The 26024-nt window shown below is 34.0% G+C and overlaps 1 protein-coding gene across 8 annotated transcripts; it reads right to left on the reverse strand.

The window, feature by feature from the left end:
* Window positions 1–428: 428 nt before the first annotated feature.
* On the reverse strand, window positions 429–25613 carry Usp7 (Ubiquitin-specific protease 7). Of its 8 annotated transcripts, none has more exons than XM_089734081.1 (23): window positions 25177–25613; window positions 24953–25082; window positions 23093–23208; window positions 20646–20974; window positions 19074–19237; window positions 18619–18736; window positions 16861–17002; window positions 15913–16087; window positions 14858–15050; window positions 14396–14549; window positions 13139–13275; window positions 12379–12475; window positions 11503–11739; window positions 10915–11188; window positions 10151–10242; window positions 9202–9347; window positions 8633–8740; window positions 7869–8031; window positions 7375–7496; window positions 6332–6467; window positions 5697–5855; window positions 4648–4741; window positions 429–4512 (listed from the first exon to the last, which is right to left on the reverse strand). In XM_089734081.1, the coding sequence occupies exons 2-23, from the start codon at window positions 25029–25031 to the stop codon at window positions 4397–4399; spliced, it is 3351 nt and encodes a 1116-aa protein (XP_089590207.1). In that variant the 5' UTR covers window positions 25032–25082; window positions 25177–25613; the 3' UTR covers window positions 429–4396. The 8 variants fall into 8 exon arrangements, with proteins under 8 accessions (XP_089590207.1, XP_089590206.1, XP_089590205.1 ...); XM_089734080.1 differs by having other exon boundaries at window positions 7869–8034; XM_089734079.1 differs by having other exon boundaries at window positions 9202–9359; window positions 25177–25606.
* Window positions 25614–26024: the final 411 nt, after the last annotated feature.

Genomic DNA, 26024 nt, shown 5'->3' on the forward strand with positions numbered 1-26024 from the left:
TTACAACGGCTGCCCCATACTTCAAACCGAAATGCATTACTGCTTCACGGCAGAAATAGGCAGGGCGGTGGTACCCACCCGCACGGACTCACAAGAGGTCCTACCACCAGTAAAAATTCGCGTTTATTATTCATTTTATAACCATAACATTCGATTCGTAGGAAACTGCTCAGGGAGAGGGTGATGAGAGAGATATGCTCCACACTAAAAGCTGCCCTCTCCCCCCTTTACCTTTGCCCCCTTTGCGTTCTGTCTCATGAGAGGCTCGGACGTGGGTTGCTGAGCGACAGGAGGTTTTAGTTGGTTCGACTCCGACATACCCCGCCCACCATCCCCAGTGGAGGACAGAAGAACGGCGATTTCCTCGAGCCCAAAAAAAAAATAAACCGATCCATTGGCGAAGGTTGCGTGCACAAAACAAACTAATATAACAAATATAGGATTATATTCAGAGAAACATTCAAATCCAAGATAACAGTGGAAACGACATGTTCGCGCAAGCTGTGTACAGTACTTTGGCCCCCCGGAGGGTTGCTTCGCTGATTCGGATATATTTATTCAGGTAAATCAACTAATAGACTATATAATCCCATTTGCCACAATTTTGCATCGTGTATTTTACTATAAACTAATGTTCCTAAATATCTCAAATAACCACAAAACATGTTAATGATAATAAGTTCAATCGACACACAATGTTAAATAAACAGAGTTAAACAAAATTATAGTAGGTAGTAGATATTTTAAATGTGTGTTTGAAATCAATTAAATAAATAAAAGTTCTTCCGTCGACAATAAATAAATCAGTTACTGCGTTATATTATTAAACAGCAATAAATGAGAAGAAAAACAGGTGCAAACTATATTAAAATAAAAATACTCGCGTCGGTTCTCATTAGGTTTACACGTCTAAGGCATCGCGTTACGAAAGCTTATTGTATCTCCTTTCCTTAATTTAAATACATCATATATACACAAATATATAATATAAATATACATAATTTCGAAAAAAAAAAAAAAAACACGTTTATTTGAATTACAAAGAAACATCCTTCGAGTATAAGTGTAAAACAATGACCCTTATAAACGTTTCCAAATCGACAGGGCTTTAAGCCAGATTCATTTAACAATAAGTTTACATCTATTTGGTGCAATCAAAACCGTTTGTGTATATTCGAAGCGAAGCGAAGCGGACATCAACCGTTAGAGTACTCAAGGGACTCCGCTTCAAACATTACACGTTTTGGTAATTCGACAATCTTTCAAACATCAACAAAGTCTTGTATTAATTCTATTAATCAATAGAGATATATTCAATTAAGATTTGTAATCAATGTTTATGTATAAATATATATTCACTAGTTAGTACTTCAAGTCTACATATTATAATTTGATTAAGACCTCCCCCGAATCCATTCAATATGTACAAACCTCACTATATTTTATTTGACTATCACATTTCAATTGTATTTTTATCCATCTCATTTCCTAACGTTGAATTTAAAAATTACCGTTTATTATTTTCCTTCCCTTTACAAAAAAAAAAAAGTTAATATACCTACACTTTTTTTTATTTAAATATTAAGTAACGCGTTTAAGTAAGTCTCTAATTAAACTTACGATTTAATCATCAAATCAAATTTACGAAATGTAATGAATATAATGCAAGTAAAAATGTGATACGAAAAAAATATACAACCAAAATTACAGTGAGATAAAGGCGCGTAGTTTTTAATTAAGTTCGTATTGGCTTATGGCTTTTTGCCAGATTTAACATCTAATAGTTAATTTACCTGTTTTTTTTATTTCAATGCAAAATATGTAATCTTTTTATTATCATTATTACATAGGCCACTTAAACAAACAAGCGTCCTTGACAGGCACATTCGATTGTACAGAATTATAACGTCTATTATTATTTTTTAAATATATTTATTTATCTCATACATTTCTTTAGTAAAACTAACTGATTACGATGAAAATGTTTAACTCATGCCGAATCACCAAAAACGAATTAATTCTAACAGGTTGGCACAGCACGGGGCGTGTACGTAAGTTAGTTATAACAATCAGTTTAGTTAGAAACCGAAAGCTAAACAGAGACAGAACGTCAACTGAGAATGCGTAAAAAAGACACTACTAAAACAAACAAAAAAAAACAAATCGGTTCTAATGCTCTTTGCAAATGAAAATATATCCTATATACAATAAGAATTGAGTGAATATGTTAATAAACAATTATTATACTTCTTTATCTTCACAAAATCTGAAGCGTTCTGTGTGCTTGGTGCGAGTTTTTTAACGTTCTCTCGATAGCGTAAAAGTTAAGCCAATTTTGTATGCAATTGGAACAGCGCCCCTAGCGGCAAACGCACGCAAACGATCCCATTCCATACAAATATGAGCTAACTTTTACGCTGTCGAGAACGTTAAAAAATTCGCACTAAGCACACTGATATCACGGAGAGCTTACACGTCCGCAGTCCGGTAGCGATTCAACGCATCATCGCAAATAGCATTTCAAATAACAATGAACAACTTATGATTTATTCGTTTCACACCAGCACAGATATAACAAGAGTATATTAATAATATTATTAATTCATTAAATCATTACTCATTTTTCGTACGAAAACTGCTATTCAGAATTGAGAAACATAACCACAATGAATTATCACGTTCTGTTGTATGTACAAATTTGACAAGATAAAAATTAGTAGCTACTAATGTAAAATTTAAGATGTTTTAACATGTTCACATTCCTAGTAGATGTAAATTTTATTTCGACGAGACAATCAATTCGTCAACTTACAGGGGGATCAACAGAGTTCGTCGGGAGCACAATCAAAAGTCAATTTGCTAAGTTTTAACTCTATAATTGACTATTTTTGAGAAATTGTGCCAAAAATATTTCTCGGTAAAATTATGAAAAAAATAAACAATTTTCTGTGAAGCAGTATTGTAAGGTCGCACACAATCGCAAAAAATACATTTAAACGATCTCACAAAACGAAAGTGCATTGCGTGTAGAAAACGGAATCCGGACATTTAAAACATCTTAGGTTTAAAAAAAAAGTTACAACCGGCAGCAAAGTTCCTTTACAAACATATTACTCAATTGTTGTTTTTGCAAGAAGAAACAAGGTAACTAAAAATTAAAATATGTTGCCATACTAACTAATCAAAACTTTTATTTCGAAAATAGAATTAACATGCAAAAAATATTTTTAGTGTCTGGCAATATACGAATGAATATGCTACTTCATATTTACAAATCATTATGATTTTTACTCTTCTTTTTTTTTCTTCAAAATATCACATCACAAATGCTGGTGCAAATATTAGAACATTGGAACATGAATTGTACTAGCTGAACCTACTACTTGAAAAATCAATAAACATTTACATGTACGACGGCACGGTTAGGAAATACAATTGATGTTAACGTAAATACATAGGACTATTTATTGATCTCATGCCCGACAGTAACGCGGTATCACACTACGTAATCCAATACAATTACATCCAAATATGATATAGTATTCAGGACACAAAATACTTTACGTTTTTTATTCCGTTCCCATCATTGAAAGTCTGCATGCGACAATCAAATCACAGTCGTGGTCTACATAGCGCGGCTAGGATCTTTATGAAAACAAATGCAATTTTTGAGGAAGGCGAATACATATCTTTAAGTTTAATATAATATTTAACTTATTTGTATTATGTAAAATGCAGAGAGCCTAATCTAATCAAGAAATCAATAATTAATCGACTAAAATACATTAACTTCAATCATTGCAGTCGATACATTATTATTTAGTTATTTTACAACAGAAAACTTAATATGCTCCGCTGCATTTGTGATAATGCAGAATATCTATATTTTAGATCGTTGTGGCACTGTATATTTCATTTAATATACCACATCTTGCATTACAGTGAATGAGTATCTCAATATTTTTCATGAAGTTTTTGGCATTTCAAACAAACGTGAGTTTACTTACTGGTGGTAAGGACCTCTTGTGAGTCCTCGCACGGATAGGTACCACCACCCTGCCGTGAAGCAGTAATGCGTTTCGGTTTGAAGGGTAGGAGCGACCGTTGTAAGTATACTGAGACCCTAGAACTCACATCTCAAGGTAGATTGCATTTACGTTGTAAATGTCTATGGGCTCCGGTAACCATTTAACGCCAGGTGGGCTGTGAGCTCGTCCACCCGTCTATGCAATCAAAAATAAAAAGTGTTTCACAAAATTACAGCGCGTACTCGTTTCCGCCGCGTTCATAATGATCCTGGTCGCTTTACAAGTGAATATGGGCGGTGCCGTGTCCCGGGCTGTGAGCGGAGTAGGTGCGGCGTTACGGCGGGGAGACGCGGCGCGTGGCGACCGGCTCAGTTGTATATCTTGATGGCCTTCTCCAAGTAGTTAACGCGGGATCGCTTCGGCGTCTTGTTGATGTGCTCGAGCCCGAACCAGGGCCGCGCCGTTGCGTCTGGGTGCGACAGATCTATATTAAATTTCAGTACGAATTCTTTTTAGAATACGGTTCTATGCCTTCAAAAAATTTTATAACCATAAAGTTAAATATTTTTTGGGTAAATTCTTTCAGTTTAAATTTTTGATACAAAAAAAACATACTCACTCGTATTACTACTTAGTCTGAAATCGTTGATATTCACTGTCGCTCCTTCGCTTATGTAATTAGGTCTGCCGTTTGTCACTACAGCAAAGTTGTACTGAAACAAAGACGCCTAGCTGTTACCAACATTGTATTAATTTATATTTACAATTTAAGTAGTGCTGATTTTTGTCATTTTTATATTTTGATAAATAAGCTTTGGGTTTAAACTCATTTTTATGGGATGATTATTTTATTTTGTAAACTGTCAACACATCTTCTTATATGTGAATATTGAAATAAAGCACAATCTAATCATAGATGGTTAATGCAGAACGATTAGCAACATGTGACAGCCTGTATTGTCATTGGTTTTTATGCTTGATGTCAAAAACAGATAACAAACATTCGAATTATTGAGATAAATTTAATTTGAAATGTACTTTCCAAAAGTGTGATATAAATTTTATATAATAATATGTATTTAATAATCATCCTACCATTTTTTATATATTTTTTTTTTATTGCTTGGATGGGTGGACGAGCTCACAGCCCACCTGGTGTTAAGTGGTTACCGGAGCCCATTGACATCCACAACGTAAATGCGCCACCCACCTTGAGATACAAGTTCTAAGGTCTCAAGTATAGTTACAACGGCTGCCCCATCCTTCAAACCGAAACGCATTACTGCTTCACGGCAGAAATAGGCAGGGTGGTGGTACCCACCCGCGCGGACTCACAAGAGGTCCTACCACCAGTAATTACGCAAGTTATAATTTTGCGGGTTTATTTTTATTACACGATGTTGTTCCTTCACCGTGGAAGTCAATCGTGAACATTTTTTGAGTACGTATTTCATTAGAAAAATTGGTACCCGCCTACGTGATTCGAACACCGGTGCATCGCTTCAACACGAATGCACCGGACGTCTTATTGATTATATAAAATGATTAGAGATACCCACCTACTAATTTCCAAAATTACTCAAATTATACAGTTAAAACAATCACACTAGGTTAAACGTAGAACATTTTTTCAATCGTGTTACAAAGTCAGCACTTAAGCTGCGTTACCTTTTCCCATTCTTTGTCGGGTATGTCGAGTTTCTTCTGTAGGCGATCTTTGACAGCTTCGAACGGTTCGTTGTGTTTGAAACGCGCGTAAAACGGAATCCCGAACGTCGCGTATACTTGCTTGTAGAAATGCGCACACGGAACCAGCATCTCATCCTCCTGTTTAGAATAATTTAAAAAATTCAAAAAATATTGTAAAATTAGACGTTATTGGAGAGAAGTATTCTTCTATATCGTTCCCTCACAGTGTTCGGTCATGGGTGGCATGGACCGCATAATACAAAATACCACCAAGTGCTTGCCTTACTAGATCTGACCATCTGGCTGACCACGGCGCGCTTGCCCTCTATGCGAGTCGAAGTACTAGAAGAGCATAATTTTTTGTAAGATTTCTTAATAATCACCAATGTTATCAATTACACAATACGAATTAACATATACAAATTTACTACATATCGCATGAAGAAATCCATTTTTTTTATTGATTTTACATCTTACAATGGCTTCGAATGACAACATTCAGAAGCCCTTAAGCTCAATCGCCAATTCTGCCTGCCTTTCTTTAATATTTGAATGTAAATCCGTCAGGCGCCTTAATGTGAGAGTGGTTAGTTGGTTAAGAGGATCACTCTTACTTGTAAATTCAGTTCATCTCTAGGTATCTCCTCTATTCTGTAGAGTCTGGGCGGCGATATGGTGACCTGGTCGAGTGTGAGCTCAGGGTCTGGACCCGGTAGCACTTTGTGACACGAGACCTCCACGATCCTTAACCTGGAGGGACAGAATTTTATCATGTCAATTGAAGCTTTTTGACTTTTTTTAATAGAGAAGTCATTGACCAGATGGTGTTAAAAGAACATTGCTGGTCATTGACACTTGCAAATCTTGGATGCATTATGGTGACGTCATGAAACAGATTTAGGTGATATAAATGAGTCGTCTATTATCAAAGGATCTGTGCATTTGGACAAAAAAATGTTATTGATATGTCAATACAGATTGATTTGAATATAATCGTCTCCTTCAAAGAATACGGTTCAAAACCTGCATTAAATAAAGGTTAATAGTTAGCCTGTTATTTATCAAAGATGTCGTTCAGAAGAGTTTTGTGACTGCCAATGGAATACAAAGTCAATAATTCGTTTTTCTGATTTACCAATAATTGTCCAAAAGTCACATTGCTGGCTTTGATAATAGTCGACTCAAATGTAGTGGATTTAAATCCATTTTCATTATAATATGTTTGTATGTTTGTACAGTTCTAAGGCACTGTATGTTATTCTTGCCAATTAGATTCTAATGACATCTCTAAATGAGGTTACAGATAATTATAGTAGTCAATGAACAGGACTTATTATACATAATTGAAGACTTGAGTGGATGAAGGGGTTAAGTACCATTTTTAAGATTTTTTAGTTTTTACATTTAATGAAGGTGTTATATGCCTATAAACCATATTAGACCTTATAACTTTGGGTTTAAAGGCTATTTTTAGAAATTGCATGTGATGAAGGGGGTTATCTGCGAAGAAAAACTACAAGTAACAAAAGTTTTTTGCCCGTTTTCTCAAAATTAATAAATTGTATCATATCCACTCATGTATTCAATTACGAATTCAATGATTATTTACACTGTTATTATGAAAATGATTAAATGTAAGATTGAAAACAATACAAACCTGCCTGAGCCCTCGGTTGACATCTCGACTACTTTAGCTGCCTCTTCTAAAATGTCCGACACTTTACCACCTTTATTTGGATACAAAATTAATTCTTTATCCTCTTTGTAATTTGGACCAACCTAAAAATAAATAAAATAATTACTACAACACCTATTATTTTTACTGAATATTTGTATTCCATAGCAATCTGAAGTTGAACAATTAAATATTTAACGCGTTGCCGCGTTGTTTACCCGACAATGTCGAAACTTTGCAAAACTGTTATTAACCATCAACTGGGTGTGTCATTTCAAGGCATTAAAATAAGTTGTGTTTTTTTTAATTACGTTGGAAGGGAGATATACAATACTTAGAGACCACCACTGCCCATTCTCCAGTGAATCCCTTAGTCACGTTTTATCTTACCCTCGGTGCGGGCGATGCAGTACTAACCCGACAGACAGTCAAACATTAAAATCCTGTCACAATAAATGTCCTTAATGAACACTTACCCATAGACATTTGAATTGCTTCTTGTTGTCCAATTCGTTTACTTTAATAGATAATATCTGATAGAACAATTTCTTAGGGCATTTTGGTTTGCAGTACACTAATAAGTCCTTAAGTATTCCGTCGTATGAGTATCTCAAAGGCAGTCCTGGGGTGTCCTTGTAGCTACAACAAGTGGACACGAAATATGACATTCAGTAGTAAATCAAACAAACGAAAGAATGTCACACTTAGAAATCATATCACATTAAGAATTATAATATTGCTTATTTATTGGAACGAAGTTCCTTATCGCGCGTTGTGAAAGGGGTCTAGACGAAAAAAATTCTTACGAAAAGTTGTCACGACACTTTTTAGATCCGTCATTCTGACCAATCAGCGTGTAGGCGCTTATCGCGTGACCTTGCTCGTATCCGATTGGTCCGCGTAATAAGTACAGTTTCTCGAGATAGCGTTTCAACAATAGTAATTTAGTTCATAGTATTGTTTTTTTCTTCTTCATAATGCCGTAATTTATTATTATAACTTAAAAAAAAAATTACAATTCCTTCACTAATTAATCGAAAGGAACTTCGTTCCATCCGGGTGTCCCTTGACACCTCTGAAGTTTTATTATTATTTATTTATGTAATTGAATAAAATCGTTGAAAAGAAATGCCCAAATGGAATTACTTAGTTTAATTAGTGTGTTTAATTAAAGTTTAATTTTATTTATTATTTTATTTATTATTAATTAATTTAAAGTTTAGTTAGTGTAATTACTTACTTTTGACACTTAAAGAACTGTATTAAGTATGGGTCCACGTTGAGCCTCTGGCCGACCGCCCGCGCCATTTGATCGTAGCGCATTTGCATCGATAGCTCCATTGTGAATCTGTTGAAAATTTATCAGGAAGCTTTTAATTATCAGGCCATGCAATTACACGACCCTAGCATTGAAATTCAACATTATACTTAGAATACCTAAAAAGCTTTTTGTCCGAACTTTGAATCTCTATGTGATCCCCTAAGGCAGCGGTCAGGGAACCGGGGTAAATTACCCCAAATTGGGTAAAATGAAAATTTGGGCGGTAAAAATAAAACTTTTGAGAGTAAAAAGTATATATTGAAGTGAAACTTCTTTAGAATCGTTCAATTTTTAGTTATTGTTTTCTTTTCAAAATTATCATATGAAAGATGCTAAAAATGAGCGATTTCGTTTTTTTTGTTTTCGCCATGGGGTTCACCATCAACTTACACAAAAATATTTTGGGGTAATCATTTAAAAAGTTCCCCGACCGCTGCCCTAAGGTTTGTACGTGATCAAAGGTAGCTGTAGATCAGAAACGAACTCACCCCGGATCATTGGGCACCGTTTTATCGACGAACTGCACCTCGACCTTGTAGAAGATGTACTTGAAGTAGTCCTGGCAGGTGGGCAGCTCCAGCTCGTCGTGTCGGTTGTCGGCGCGTTCGAACACGATGATGTCGCCGTCCATCAGCTCGTCCAATACCTGGTCGCGTGCACACGACTCAATCCGAGGGTAGGCCGGGCCGCTCAGGGCAGACACGGTCCGATACCTTGCACAAACACACACCGATCTGTGTGTTCGTGCATTGTACTTAATGGCCCAATGTCTTTGTCGGATTTGGTACTGATAGTAAGCTAACAAGTCCCGATATGAATGGAAAGCTGGTACTAAGGGAGAGTGGTAAAATCACTGGGTTCCATTCAAGATTATTTACCCCGCATGAAGCAGGACATGTCATGGACATGCAGTCTAAGAAATTTTATTCTAGAGCTTGACAATACATGGTAAAAATGGTCTCTGGGAATTCACTATAAATGAGTGCAGTGGAAATACGATCAAACCTTCCTTTCTTTCATTTAACAAACACTATCTGAGACTACTCATCTATAAATAAAATAAGTATGTATTACAAAAATGATAAATGATATAATTCTAAAACAAAGTCATGTAAGATACCAAACAATTGCATTCTTACTTGGAAGAAAAATGCGTAACAAATTATGCATTTCCATTTCATTAAACCAATTTTAATTTAGCTTATTGATTTGGCTATGTCTATGGTTAGCTTATAAATATCAGTTAACACATAGAATCATTTTATAATATAAAAAATGTACTATTAATTTAATATCATTTATGTATTCATGTTCATGGAAATGGTACTTTATAAATTATAATCATTCTGCAATATTGGAAAAAGTTTGGTTCTTACATCAGTTCTAAATCAATTTATCAAATTTGATGAATTGTAATAAAAAACTAATAAATCATACCTTTTCTAGAGGTTCGTTGTAATTACTGATTTTTTCAACAAAGTCTGGTTTGATTTCTTCATACAGAACTAGTGGAGTGTCTGGTGGGAATCCTGAAAAATATGGTTAATTTTAGATTAATTGTATGCTTGTACTTTTAGCTTCTCACAGATAAAAATACAGATGTAGATAATATTGCTAATAAAAGTATTATAATATGCCTAGGAAAACAGCGGTAGAATTTAAGCTAGAAAACAGATTATGATTCTGAACATTATCACGTCAGTCTGATTATATTAACAACATGAGATAGCGAGATTTAGAAACCCATCAGTCGACCCATTAACTATTGTTATCTTTATATAATGTAACTCTCTTCTGAATCCGACTTTGATGTAATTGAAATTCTATTTATAAAAGAATGAAAGATGAAAGGATTACAATACTAAGTTCTCTAATGCTGACATGTTTTGTTTGTCACTTGTAGCTTATAGAAAGGCTATTTTGGAATATTTATTCTTGGTGATTTAGTCCGATGTGTATTATTAAATTTTGTAGTGTAAGTTGATGTGTGTGAGAATAATATGTGCGTATTGTGTTGCTTTTTTTTGTTTTTTTTTTGTGTAAACTTAAATATCTAAATTTCTCTCTTTTTTTTCTTTTTTTCACTCTCTATTTAAATGTTATTTGGATGGTGGAAACATGTTTGGTTATTGTTTTGCTATTTTTTAAAATATATGTTTATTTTCCCAAATAAATAAATAAATAACAAATACGATTCATACCTGCACGTTGATTGAGTATAGGTAGAAGATCGGCGGGTTTGCTTGCGATGGGCAAATAATGGTGTCCGCAGTAGTGTATGCGCTTCTGTTTAGGATCATAATACTTAAAAAACAGGACCACGTCGTTCTTCTTATCGAACCAAGGCAATGATGTGAGACCAGAATCTGGAGGCAGCATCTCGAGGAATATGTTCCATGGGTTCATGTTCTCAGAAACGTCAGCTACAGTCTTGAGTTGATCGTTAAAAATGTCTAGGCAGGTCGGTCTGCATGTCTGAGAACAAAATATTTTATGCTTTATCTATTCCTTTACAATAAATTAACTTGTAAGCGTGTTGTATAATTAACATACATATGTGCCCGTAATTATGAAAGCGATCAAAGTCATATATTTTTTGTGTCTAGATATTTAATAAATTGCATTGCATTGCATAAATAAAAATATTAATGTCCTATATATTATATGACATTTTAATTTTTAATTTTGATATCTTTATAATATAGGTTTTAATATATCATTTTCCAAAGGTTTGTGTGTAAAATGTCATAAATTCACAGTTGCAGATCTATTTACAAACTATACGTTACCTGATTAGAGCGTGCGCTAAATGGCCAGGGTCGGAGCTGCTGCAGTGGATACTTAAAGTTCTCTGACAATATCTCCATGAGTTCAGAGACGGTGGCCTGCTTCCTGACGCGGAACACGCGGTAGTGCGCGCGCTCCGGGTCGTACAGATCGTTCCCTTGATGACCGTCGAAAGCTTCCTCCAATACTACATTCACGTTCATATACAGGTGGGCTTCGTTCCGCTCTTTGCGACGAATCTGGAAAGCGAAGAATAATAACTTGAGGAATATTGTAGGACCGCATTGTAAAAACTTGCCTACTAATTGCGATTTGATTACACAATAATTACACCAATTATTACTTTTTTTTTATCCTACCTAAGCTGATAGCCTGGAGAGGCTATTTCAGCGTAACCTTAACTAGTAGATGAGCTCACGGGGCTCAAACCGGAGTGATGCTAACACTGACCCTAGCAAGAGCCGTGCTTCGCAGAATCTACCACCGGATCGGAAACGCGACCCACTGAGAAGATCCGACGAGAAACTCAGTGCGCTGTGTCTATGGGTTAATTCGCTCGTCGAGTCCTTCGTCGCAAGCGACGGGTTCGACGAGGGCGGTGACCGGAATTATTACTGTAAGGCAGTTGATATTACAGCCTCATGTTTTAGGCGAGGACTTCCATGTTGCGATCTGTATGAACTTCAGTAATCGATTGCTTGCGCGTTCATTCGCCTAACCATAGATATATCGTAGGCCGATGAATAAAAAAGAAAAATAAGAAATACCGTAAAAGATATTCGCTATAGATTTAAAATTTTAATTTATTTGTGAATATTGAAAAGGATTTTTCTTTCCGGTAGAATAACTCTGTAGATTAAATAAGACAAAATATTTACGGTTTCGATTCTCTTCTCTTCAGCTAATCTCTCACTCAACTCAGTAGGTATGTCTGCTTGTGTTACTTCTTGTAGAACAGTCTTCAACTGTGAATCCCTACAAATTGACCAAAATGACGTCTAATTTAATCCTTCATAGACAACCTTCAAGGTAGAACCTTCATTTACAAATGGTTTCATTAAAGAAAATTTAAAACATCTGTTTAACTAGCTAGACTGCATTAATTGTATAGTTAATAAATGTAATTTTGTAATATTTTATCGTTTTTCTATTATAACTAAAATGTTTAACCTTATTAAATTTTAATATTCTTTCTAAACTATAACATATTTTCAAGCTTGATAGCAAAATTTATCATCAATTAGGTCTCATCAGCCAAAACACCCTCAAACCTTAAATATGTCTGTAATGTCTGTCAATAGGTTTTCATGGAATTTCTGTGAACCAAATTCATTTCATGACCTCAAAGTTATCAGTGTCAGGATTGGAAGGAGTAAGCCCTGAATAAAGCAGTCTGGAGAGACATACTGGACCAAGCTAAGGCCCACTAGGCTGTAAGGCTTATAAACATGATGAAATTCATTTCATAGGTTTTAAGTACTGTCCTTACATTACTCATTACCCCAGTGGTTTAGCTTAAAACAGTAATACAAGTTATTAATTTTCCCCGCTCAGTTCTAATGTGTTAAGAACTAAATTTCAAAAATTTAATTAGGTTCTTACTAGGGGCTATTAGTGATTACAATGTGCATATAGTACCTGATATAAACCAACATATAGGCATTAGTGCAGTGGCGAACGGTCAACGTCATGTCCTCGTCGTGACCGCCGTAGTTGTATTCGATGGCCTCCTGTTTCGTGCACCGGGACACCACGTCGTCGTCGAACTTACACCACTGAACAAAAACAATAATAATTAAATTATTTAAGGGATTTTATGACCTGGTAACTAAGACCTTTAAGTCATGTCTTATTTTAATTTATTTTATTATTTTTATGAAAAATGATAAAATGAAATCAAGATGAGATGATATGGGATGAAATATAATCTCAGTAAAATTGTGGTCATCTACTGAGACTTTATCATTGGACTTTTTGGAGGATCCCCAGAAGTGATGTCCAACGGCTTTGTTTCATTTTCCCACATTTGTGCACTTTCACAGATATTAAAAGATTAATAAACCACGGTTATTACACATTTAAACCTGAAGAATCACTAAATAGACAAAATAAAACAAATCACACAACTTCACTCCTCGCGTTCCCGCCAAAAAGTCCATAATAATTAAATATTGCCTTCACTGCAACTACCGTCAGTTGTATGCATGAGACGCACTGGTTGAAGCGCCACCTTGTGTAAGGTGATGGTACTGAGACAGAGGAATGAAAAAAAAACCTGCTAAAACTACTTCAATCGAACGAACAATACGATAAGTCAAGCGAATTATTATTTTATAGCTTCATAACTAAGTTCCATTGTTTTTAACGAATACCTTTATAGTTTATCTGACAATTATATCAAATTTGCTTAAAGCTACCTTTCTAAAGAGTCGTGACGACAAACAGTCAAAAGCATCATGTTTTAAGCAAAAAAATGTTATGTATATTTAAAGACACACAAACCATTTTAAATTCGTGAAACTAAAGTTAGTCTAGTGTGTATTTTCCAAAGCTATCAAAAAGAAAATAAATTAATGTTTTGTTTGATTCAATAACAAACAACAGAAAAATATTATTATTTGAATTGAATAGAATCTGTTTGTGAAAACAGCATAAAGATCAGTTTTAAAATGATTACATTAGCGATTAGTTTACAGAGAAAGAAAAGTGGGTAGGCAGAGAACATATCACTATCTCTTTTGTACACCCACACCTTAACGACAGTGATGTCACCTAAAAATATGTGTATAAGCTATATTATTTATTATTTAATAAAAAAAAGTAAGAAAATATAAGACAACATTCTTTTGAAACAGTGAACATTTTCTTTTTTTATCAATATGATTTGCATCTTACCTTCCCGTCACCTTTCGGATTGATAAAGACCACATAATGCCCCCCGTGGTTGTCTCCCGAGTGAACTAATACCGCATGGAGCGTGTAGTCAGCCGGTGTTTCTGGTTTCTCCTGTAGATATGCATCTAAATTGATACGTTCGTAGAATTCAAATCTAAAAACCAAAATACAATTTTCATAAAGTAATTGTAAAATATTTCAACTAATAAAAAAAAGTGCTATCATAAAAGTTATAAGTAATATCAAGTAACAAAAGTACTATCAATAGTAAGTGTACTTTAAAGTACTGTAAAAATAACTTCATATTTCAAAATTTTAAAATTGAATTAAATTCTGTATTAGGCATTAGATGCAGAGTCAAAATTTTTGGGTACTTTTAAGTTTTTATATCACAGATATGAGTCAATTCTGGATTTTTTTTGTCTTTCTTTGTGTCGTTTTGACTTTGGACTTTGGACTAACCTGTCATTAAACTTGACCGAACTATCGGTAATGGGATCGTATTGGAATCTCATCAAGTGTAAATGTAGCACAGGCGGGAACGTGGCAAATATGACGCCTTTCTCGGCTTCCTGGAGACCGTGCTCGCCAGCGTCGTACTTATTCTCGCCGTCTAGCGTTTCTGTGCTTATGTAATCTTTGAACGATTCGTAGACTGCAAAATATATCGTGTTAGGATACTTCACTTATGTGTACACTTTAAATCAATTTAATAGCTATTGTTAATAATTCAAATTTCAAAAATTAGTTATATATATATAATTATAGTTAATTAGGTTATAAAATACAGACTATGATTATGAAGCTGGACGAGCTTATAGTCCACCCGGTGGTGAGTGGTTGTAGTTGCTCGTGGAAATCTTGCTATAGATACTATCATCATCTTCTTTTAATACTAGTACCTTATAATTAATAGCCTTATTCTACTTATTTCCATTGCTATACAAAATTGTCGTTGTATGTTGGTATTCAAATTATCCCTGCTCCTCTAAAAAGAGCTACAGTTCTTTTGGCGTTAGATTGTTGGTAAGGGCAAGATGTTATTTTCCAGTGGTTCAATTGGACACCGAATAATTTAAGTAACGTCAATAGTTTTTTTACTTGGTTATTACATATTATACAAAATTTATACATATGCATTTCGTTAAATTTCGATATCGATAATTATAAAATCCCATCTAAGTATTGTAGATGCTAGACGTCACACGTCTTTGTTTTTGATCAATTTTAATTGAATATGCAATTTCGAAAAGGGCACATCTCTGAAAATGTAGAATGTTCAGGAAATGAAAAAAAACCTGATTATTTTCTAAAGCAGTGTAAAATTTAAAATATTAAGTTTTGAGATATATTTTAGTGTTAATTAGCAATTGAAAATTACTGGAATTATTATAAAATGAGCGTAGGTAAGCCTCAAAACTACATGTATATGAAAAAACGTATTTGACAAAATATGCGACATGTGCCCTTTTCGAAATTGCATATTTAATTAGAAAATCAATATTATAAACACTCACTATTTTTCTTCCCTTTGATATTGAGTTGGATATCGTAGAATGTTTCCACTCGGGTACTTGAAACGTTAACGTTCTTACACTTAATGTATGACGTCATCTTGCCCTCGAACAGTCGAGGCACCGTGCCCTCCACGCATGTGCCCTTCATTTTACTTTCTAATTTATCCAATAAAACCTGTTCATTAAAAAAACAAAATTATTATTTAATTTCATAATTTAAATTTACTTTATTTAATTAGTAAAGTAAAATAAATTAAATTGGTTTACTAAGAAACCCGTAATCTTGGTGAAGTACTTTTTTTTCATTATTACATTTTTCATTAACGTTAGTTAGTGTTGACATCACGAGTTAAACGAAAACTAGATATAAATATCTAATTGTTAGCTTCGTAGTCGACGACAATAGGTACTCCAGAATGACGAAACTGATTGGTAATTAATGTTATATGTGTTATTGAAATGTATCACTTGATAAGACTCTTGTACCTTTGTTAAAATCAAGAACAATTCTTAAGACACAAATTCTTGAAAGAACATGACTCTGGTTTAATAATTGTTGAATCTGAGATATATATACCAAACAGGTCATAAATCATTTCGAGTTTCAATGAATAGTTTAAAAGTTGGAAGGTAAAAAAATCAGGATGCAATAAAAAAAAGTTTTAAACCAACTTCAGAAAAAGTAGGACAATATCAATTTGACTGGTTTTTTATGCGTGTTACCTAATAACTGTTTTCTTGGACCCCGACTATGAGGATTCTTTTTTATGTATGAAATGTTATCTAAATATGACCAGTAGTTTTTAGTATCGTTATTAATGCATATTTAATGGACACATCTACATAAATATCCTCACTTTGTTTGTTCTTTATTTTATTGAAGTTGGTTTTATTTTCTGGTTTATATACTCTTTAAATTAGTTTACTAAAAAAACTATAATTTCTTACCCTAAGGAACTCTTGTACATCGTGTTGCATGAAAGAATCAAGGGTTTCCCAACCAAAGCTCTTGGTCAACTTCTTTGTACCAACTGGTTTATCACAGAACTGTAACTCGTAGAATACTCTTTGCAAAGCCAAAGCCACCGATCTACAAAGGAATGTTTCTGTTATATTGTTACCAATCTTGTTTTAATATTAATATTTTTTTTTTTCATTTCATGAACGCAAATTCATTGCTTAAGCATGTGTGCGTAAAACAACACTTATATATTTATTTGAATGCTTCGTTTCAAATGCTTCATTTTTCTTAAATACGGGTGAATAGGTTTTGAAAATAATAGTTTTATTTGATATCTTCGAAGTAATGGGTCATTGAACTGCTCATACCTAGATACTGAGTAAATGTTTGAAAATAAATTTAATTGGAATGTGCCTTATTTAAGTCATTAAAATATTTTAACATTTCCTTCACATGTATTGTGTTTATTATTGTAATTTTAAAGTCCTAAGATATTACAACGTTAGGTGCAGTTAGATTTACATCATATACAAAAATAAACAAGACACTCTTCAACTCGACATTCAACGACCTGAAGCTAATGTTTTCTCAAGTGATATGTTAACTGAAAGGTCACATAACCAAAGGCCTGGAAACGAAATATATTCCGCAAAGATACTGGCTATGGCCAACTATCAAACATGGACCTTGTGATAGTTTCACGAATCACTTGCTAAATGATGCAATAAAAGCTTCATTAATTTAGAATTTACTTTGATTGTTTCCAATTAGATAACATTTTATGAATTCTAGCATGCTTAAAAAAAATTGGTCTTTTGATCTCGGAATCGTAAAAACTACATCGGTAATTGAATTTCCTCAATACCATTTAAGATTAAATCAATGCTGAGACTACCTAAAATGGAAGCAATGTTAATCTGAGTGTCAATGCTAATTCATATTAATTTTCAATGCAAAACAACAACACATACTGCTCAGCCCCGATACAGTGCAACCGTTAGCTATATACACATAATGCTTATATTACAAATACTAAAAATGTTTACACAATATTTTTATTGTATAGATTGTCGCATTTTATTTGCTTACGACAAACAATGCGCTGGTTACAGATGCATTGCATGTTCGAAACAAGAACTCAGTAAAATATAATTTCATAATTTTAAGAGGCTATTTATGCGACACTTTCATTCACTGTCACTTATATCACACACTTATATCACTTATATGACAGTGAGTCATTTAATTATGTACATAACACAGTAATCCCTATAACACGGTAGATTGGTTCCACGTTATAGGAAACGCGTTGTAACAATATTCTCGCATAACGTGCTTTGTACATAACGCGTTATATGACCCATATAACGCGTTATGTACATATACATTACATACGTAACACAAAATAACATTTTTTTTACAATACAAATACTAGGAGCACAAATTTAATAAATTATTTAATTTAATTAATTTCATAGCAACACAATTGACATAATGTGCACAGGTGCGCGAAATCAATTATGAACGGTACAAATCATTATAAATTGCACAGTAGTACGGAAATATAACGTATGAAATCCACGCGTTACATGGGGGAATACCCGTGTTATACGAGGGACTGAAATCGCGTAGTATGAAAATGCGCTATAAGAGGAATTACTGTACCTTGCAATAGTTTTAATTTAATTTAATAATATTGTTTAAATAGCAATAATAATTTAAAATAGCAATATCTTTTTACTAACCTAGTACTATCGTCCGATTCTGTAGGCATCTTGTACACAGCTTTGCGGAGTTGATTCGTGAAATAAAGTGTTTGAAGTAACGAGTTCATATAACAAGTTGCACCTTGATTCTTCAGACCTGAATACATTTAAAATGCATCTATAAAACAAACTAAGCAGTTTATGTAGGCATATTTAAATAATTACGTATGAAGTACTATAAAATACTTGCGTTTTGGTAGACTCCAGGTATACATGGAAATACACACCCTGTATCTAATAGAATCTAGACTTAGACCTCTTCTCTCAAAGTGAGTGCGAGCATTTACCTTTCTACATTGTCATTTCTATAAACTCCAAAAAAATTTGACGTTTTCATTCAGGACAGCGATTACCCATGAGCATTTAAAGTATCCTCAATAGCACAACTGAGAGTTCAACTTTAATTTTCCTACAGTGATACTGTTATGTCTTACCAACATATCCTGTATGCTTCTTAGAATCCCAAGATACGCCGTGGGGTGCTTCGGCGGTGACGTGAACTTCCAGAGTGATCGCGTCGTCTTTAATGTAGCCCTTCTCGGGATCTAACACGTCGTTCCACGTCATGAAGTGAGAAAAGCCCCAGTCGTTTTCTTTGCTGATAACAATAAATAAAAAATTAAGCTTATTTTCCTTAACACGTTGACTGCCATGTAGGTCAATGGTGTCCTGCGGGGCGCACTGAACTAACTATATCGATTTCTCTCTTGGTTCTTCTTACTAAAGCGCCTTACTAAGGAGACCTAAAAGACTAAAACATACATTATCAAACAAAGGCAAAGTTAGGAAATCCAGGCGCGTTAGTAACAGAAATCGACATAATTACTTCAGTGCGCATCGTAGGGCACCGGTGACCTACACGGCAGTGAATGTGTTAAATATATCATCATCATCTCAACCTGTCTACTGTCCACTGCTGAACATACCAAGAAATAATTTTCATTTTCGTAATTACTAGTGCATGGCCTATTGTGAGCCTGCAAATGTAGGCACCACTAAGGATAGCGGGGGCCTTTTTCTACTACGAAGCAGAAACGCTTTGAAGGGTAGGATAGCCGTTTTACTTTACAATTGAGACTTAGACCTCAAGTCTCACGGTTGGTGGCGGTATTCACGTTGTGATGTACATATATGCAACTTTGGCAACCACTCAAGACCAAGAAGTTGAGAGCACGTTCAACAAGTGAAAAAAAGATAATTTCTCAGCTCCTATTGTAGTTACACCTTCGTGTAACGATTCTAGCAATCGAAAGCAAGAGAAGATGGTGTAGTGTATACGTCATTATTTAGCTTCATTTGTTTTTTCAAGGACTCGACTTTGTTTATATTTAAAATGGGCGAGGCAAGGTTTTGCTATACTACTAAATACTTTACTGTGGTTTTATATCTATAATAACCATGATAAATGAGATAGTTTGTATATTACGCTAACATCTTAACTACTCCATAGATCATCATAAAGTTTTGCATATATCTTTCAGGGGTACAGAAAGAGATGCCAAACCCAAAGAATATTATGATGTTTCCTTATTATATTGACGTCAGCAGTGCCACGTGTACTAATTATTAAGTGTCAAGTTGTAGAAATTTTCCGTACTTAGTAAAACTTTAGTGTTTTTTTCTATCTTGAAAATTTTATAGTCATGTTTTGACGCAAACCCGAACCTAGGCTTTATTTACAGTAAATATAAGTTCCAAAGAAAACGCAATAACATATCTATAGATAAGTTTTTTTTATTGCTTAGATGGGTGAACGAGCTCACAGCCCAACTGATGTTAAGTGGTTACTGGAGCCCATAGACATCTACGACGTAAATGCGCCACCCACCTTGAGATATAAGTTTTAAGGTCTCAAGTATAGTTACGACGGCTGCCCCACCCTTCAAACCGAAACGAATTATTGCCTCACGACAGATATAGATACGGCAGTGGTACCTACCCGCGCGGACTCACAAGAGGTCCTACCACCTTTAAAAGGTACATCTAATAGTTCCAATAGCACAAACCTGTAAAATAAATGTTGAATTTTCCTTAGGAAAGGTTCGGTGTCCGGCTTGTGGGATATGAGTCTCAGTTCCGCCATCGCATAACAAGACCAGCTGGATGATTCACTTTCCCCATTGCACTGTAGGAAGAAGCCCAGAGACTTTTGCTGTTGCCGATCAGGCGAGGGCGCTTGCCGCGGCATAACCATTATCTTCCACGGCAGATTGCGCACGTAGCACGGCGGCGACAGCATCGAGTCTTTCAAATTCTTAAAGTTGTGGACCGTGAATCGGAACGTTGCCTCTGAACGCGCTTCGTCGTCTTCCATTTCAGCGTCGAGACAGGCGAGCTATGAATATTAAAAATAATGTTATATGAAATTTATTTCGAAAATAAAGTTTACATTTTCTTCGTAATATAATTTAAGGATTTGCTGTCAACGACACGAAATAACCAAAATCCGATCCAACTCAATAACAACAACAATAGCACTTCCATGCAACATGGTAGCGGGTCATCGTTCTCGTCGAACCCGTCGCTTGCGACGAAGGGCTCGACGAGTAAATTAACCCACAAACACAGCCCACTGAGTTTCTCGCCAGCTCTTCTCAGTGGGTCGCGTTTCCGGTCCGGTGGTAGATTCTGCGAAGCACGGCTCTTGCTAGGGTTCGTGATAGAAAGATCGTCAGGTTTGAGCCCCGTGACCTCACCTACTAGTTAAGGTTACGCTGAAATAGCTTCTCAAGGCTTTAAACAAGCTTAGGTAGGAGAAAAAAAAAGCAATATGGTTTCATCCAGATTCATTATGGCTACAAAGATTTTTTTGCACGAATTCCCCTCCAGATTTCCCGAGATCAATGACATACGACCTTTTTTGGACAAATTTGACGTCCTTTACAGTAAACCGCGACTTGGCTACGCCCCTCATCTAGGCTTTTATTGTTTAGATGGGCGAACCTCTTAAACGCTGAGTACGAGTGGTTACTACGTGAGTTTAGTCTCAATTCCATACTATAACTAAACCAGAGCGCATTACTGCTTCGCGACATAATTAGGCAGAATGGTGGTACCGACCCGTGCGAGCTCATAAGACACCCTACAACCAGTACCAGAGATTACATTCATTCCAAAACACATCATTTAATATTTTTCGTATTTAGTAATTATAAGCTGATCTTTATTATAAGCGTAAATTTATTTTGGGAGTACCAATAAATTGTTTTGAAAAGTCTTTACAGAGTTATTTAGTGTGAGACAAAGAAAAAGATCAATAAATATAGACATATTTGTTGCCTTATCTGACGCCTGGTATTCAAAGTATTGTTTATGTATGGAACTTAATGCAGTGTATAATGGATATAAGGTATGGAATATAGACAACTCAACATTAATAAATATTAGATATTGAATTCATAGATGTTCATGAGCTTCAGATGAACATAATTTACTTGCTTAATGTGCTTTTAAAATACAGAAGGGTATGTCAGACAACAGACAACAAAGTGTTATGATGTCAACATTTTTTTTAGAAGTTCATTTTCTAACTTAAACTCAAAACTAGTCCACAAAACTTATTGAACCCTACTTTTGTTGAAAACTTTCTTTGTTTATATCTATTTATTTTGAGTTTTATTCTTTGACATGATTTTTATTCAAAAATAATATTTTTTATCTATTTAAAAAATTTACTTTTGTAGTCTGTAAACATGTCCAAATAGCTTTTTGCTGTCAATTAATAGATTTCCAATAAATCAAAGTTACATCTCAAAACCTATAAATTTGCATTTGTGCAAATAATAATAATATTGAAATTACCTATTAATGCTAAAAAAATCACTATTCAGCAAAAGGTTCGTGATGTGACACACTTTATTTGTAAATATAATAAGATTTACAACTGAAAATATTTTATCTCCTGTCAACTAATTTATCATATGATTTTATCTGATAAAAAAAGGAATGCTACTTTTTATGCTTTTACCTAGTCTCACTTTTAGTATCCTCGTGTCTATCTTAGGACTTTATAAATAGCGGGCAAGAATCAGAAGGGAGAAGTACAATGCACTGGATAGACCAGATCAATCTCAACATCAGTCACTAAAGTGGTATCTCTTGCTGAAAATCTGAATCAATAGAGGAATACTGTTAGGGATAAACTGATGCCCTAATAGGCCATGACACCCAGAAGTGTGGAATACACCCATGGAAGAGGACTTTACACTCTTTTATATATATCAGGATAATATCAACTAAATGTGTATTCAATATAAGTATTTGTTGTTTAAAATTTCATATAATAACAAGACATGGCTCTTACAAAGCTTTTAATTAAACTCTGTATTCATTTTAAATTTATAATTTCTGTAACTATTATGACATATCATGATATCACAGATCACATTAAAAAAATAAGGGATTGCAATCTAACTCTACATATTGTGGGTATCTTACTTATTGTGTAACTTACAGGCATCTCAGCTGAAGCAGTCTCCTGTGTCTTCATAACATCAGCCATGACAACCTCACCATTGGGACCCTTCATCATTTCTTCATTCCAGGTTTTTTCAGTGGTAATTGTTTCAACTGGAAACCAATACTTAAGATTTAATATCTGTACAAAGAATTAACAACAAAATATAGGGAGTTGAATAAATTTTAACATTTCAAAAGTATTATGTTGACTTATTGTCATTTGTCATTCGATCATTTATAAAATGACTACACAATTCATAAAAATATTATTTTCTCAATATTTCTAACTAATTTTGTAGTGTTGATTTGGTAATGGCATTTTGAAATGTTTATTCAAAAACTTATTCATACATTTCTAAGCACTTTAATTTTTCTATTTGCTTAGGTATAAGGATTTAACTAGTAACAAAATAATATATATAAATCACCTGAATAAATTTTATGGAACAAGAAAAATGGTTTGACATTTGTTGTCAAAATGTCAGATACTAAAATAGGAATTTGTAATGATACCATTCTTCAAAAAGTTTTTAGATACATATAATTTAAAAAAAAGAAGAGGGAAATTTGGAGATCCTTAAAGACAATATCTTAATGTTCAGCAATATCATTAACTCAAATTATAAGGAGTCTACATAGTACCTAGTATTGATCTTTATTACCACCTCTTATTTTTAATACATTTATGAACATTACTGCAATTTTGAGTATTTGGCGGACTTGTTCATTGATTTTGTGTTTTATATATTTTTAATTTTGAATGTTATTGGGACACATATAACATTAACATTTTTATATTGAACTTGATTCTTAAAAACCCTTCCCACTTATATATTAATCGTGTAAAGGGGATAGTAGCTCCTCTCAGAGCTTTTGTGTAAATAATTTTCTTTGACCAGTAATCACTTATCCAACTGTTCTCATCACATCACAAAGGATAATGGTCGACTTTTGCAATTGATATTGTTTTAAGCTTGTACCGATATAGTATTATTATGGTTCCAGCATTAGTTGGTTGATAACAATGATTCTGTATAATAATTTAAGTTTATTGCCAGAGTGATTTTAATTCTATAGGAAACCTAATACTAGCACTTACGTTTTCTATTAAAATAACATTTTAAAAGTGGTTTAATTGAGTTCTTTTCAAACATAATGCACCATTTGTAAGTTGCTATTTTAATGCATTGCATACTTTAAAAATGCAATAATCTCATTGTAATATTCATTGACATGATACAATAGAATTTTTCTTGATAATTTAAAATGAATAAAAACTTGTAATTCACAAGAAATAAATAACATACATTGACCTTGAGATTTTATTTCTTATGTCTCATTATGCCAGTAAACACCTAACCATCTTATTTAATATTTTAATGTTACAAATTTACACAAAACTTTCCACTTTCCAATATTGTAATTAAAACAGAAGATAAAAATGTTAAATATCAATACTTTTAAATGCATTCAATTTTAGTTCTATATTTAGAGAATGCAATATTAACAACTTGCACTTTTAGAACAAAGAAAATATGTAAAAGATTATTGAACTTATTGAATGCACAATATAATAAGTTTCGTACATATTCGTTTATTGTCTGCTATGACAGGTATTTTAAAATAAACTAACATCTAATAGTTAAAAAACAATAACAATTACATTTATAGGTTACTTTACATTGTCAGTCTGTAGTTTACCACTACATAATATACACATAGTAATATATTATTTCTAACACAACAGTACATAATAGAATGCTAATAATCATTTTTATAAAATCCATTTCAAAGCAGAAATTTTTCGAATGATATTTTAATTGGGCGAAAAGGTTAATGTGATGTCATCACTTACCGTCCTGAGTCTCCATCTCCACGACCTGGTTAACATTGGAGTCGTGCTGCTGCCTGTCAGGTGCAGGCGTGTGATTCATGTTAGCCGGGCGCGCCACGGGGGACTTTCGCCCAAAGCTCTTCGATATTTCCTAAACAAACCGTTCACCTTAGCAATATTTTGACATGACCTTCTAAGCCAAAATCACAACTTCACGTTATCCACAATCAAATCACTTCACATACCTTTAAAGCCAAGGGATTACTCCCTTTACACTTGCCGAAAATTCGTTGAACGAATTTCAACGAACCTTTCTCATCGACGCGATTACCCTGGGCGTTAGGGATTTTGTTTTTCTTCGAAGGTTGGGAGTTAATTTTCAAAGAATGTTTACTAGCGGCGCGGCCGATGTCTGCAAATTTCAATACAAGGGCCGACAACGAATGAGTACGCTAATAGCACATTCCTAATCCTACAATCATTGCCAGAATCGCTTTGTCACTACGAAGGATGGTGGTAGGCGAATATATTATAATTTAGCCGGGTACAGTCGTATAAACGCGAAAATAAACAAAATGGTGGATGTTAATTTAATTTCTGACTTCGGATGTATGGCCCGGTTTGATCGACGAATGCACCATTTTATCATTCTTTCACATTTGCCCACATTCACCATAGTGTTGATGGTTTACTGAAGGTTCCGGTTTATTACGACCCAACATAGTTTCAAAATCCACTAAAAACGAAATTCATTATCACTAAAAAATTTGATTCAGTAACAGGATAAATCCCAACAATAACCAACACTTAGAATAAAATGAGTTTACATTTTTATAGTTTTTAATGTCATCATTAATATAAAATCTTGAAATATTTACACTAAAATGGGACCTATTCCTGTAACTAAATCCTTTTAAGCTGCAACTTCCAACCAAAAATGCTTGAATTTTTCTTATAATAAGAGTTCCGCTATCAAAAATTGACAGTAAAATTAAATAAAAATCGACTAAAACATCGGTTTTCGAAAATTTCAAACCTTGTTTGATATAGAACACTGAAAAGACTCATAAGATGCTTCGCCTAAGACTTACAT

Source organism: Bombyx mandarina, chromosome 17 (assembly GCF_030267445.1).
Source record: "Bombyx mandarina strain Sakado chromosome 17, ASM3026744v2".
NCBI lineage: Eukaryota > Metazoa > Arthropoda > Insecta > Lepidoptera > Bombycidae > Bombyx > Bombyx mandarina.

Excerpts from the sequence above, each read along its gene's own strand:
- Usp7 (XM_089734077.1), bottom strand. The coding sequence starts at position 25,031 with ATGAATCACACGCCTGCACCTGACAGGCAGCAGCACGACTCCAATGTT. Across the intron at positions 12,476-13,138 it reads TATATGTTGGTTTATATCAG|GGATTCACAGTTGAAGACTG; the intron begins GTACTATATGCA and ends GTCAATTTGTAG. Across the intron at positions 8,741-9,201 it reads ACGGTGCCCAATGATCCGGG|ATTCACAATGGAGCTATCGA; the intron begins GTGAGTTCGTTT and ends AATTTTCAACAG.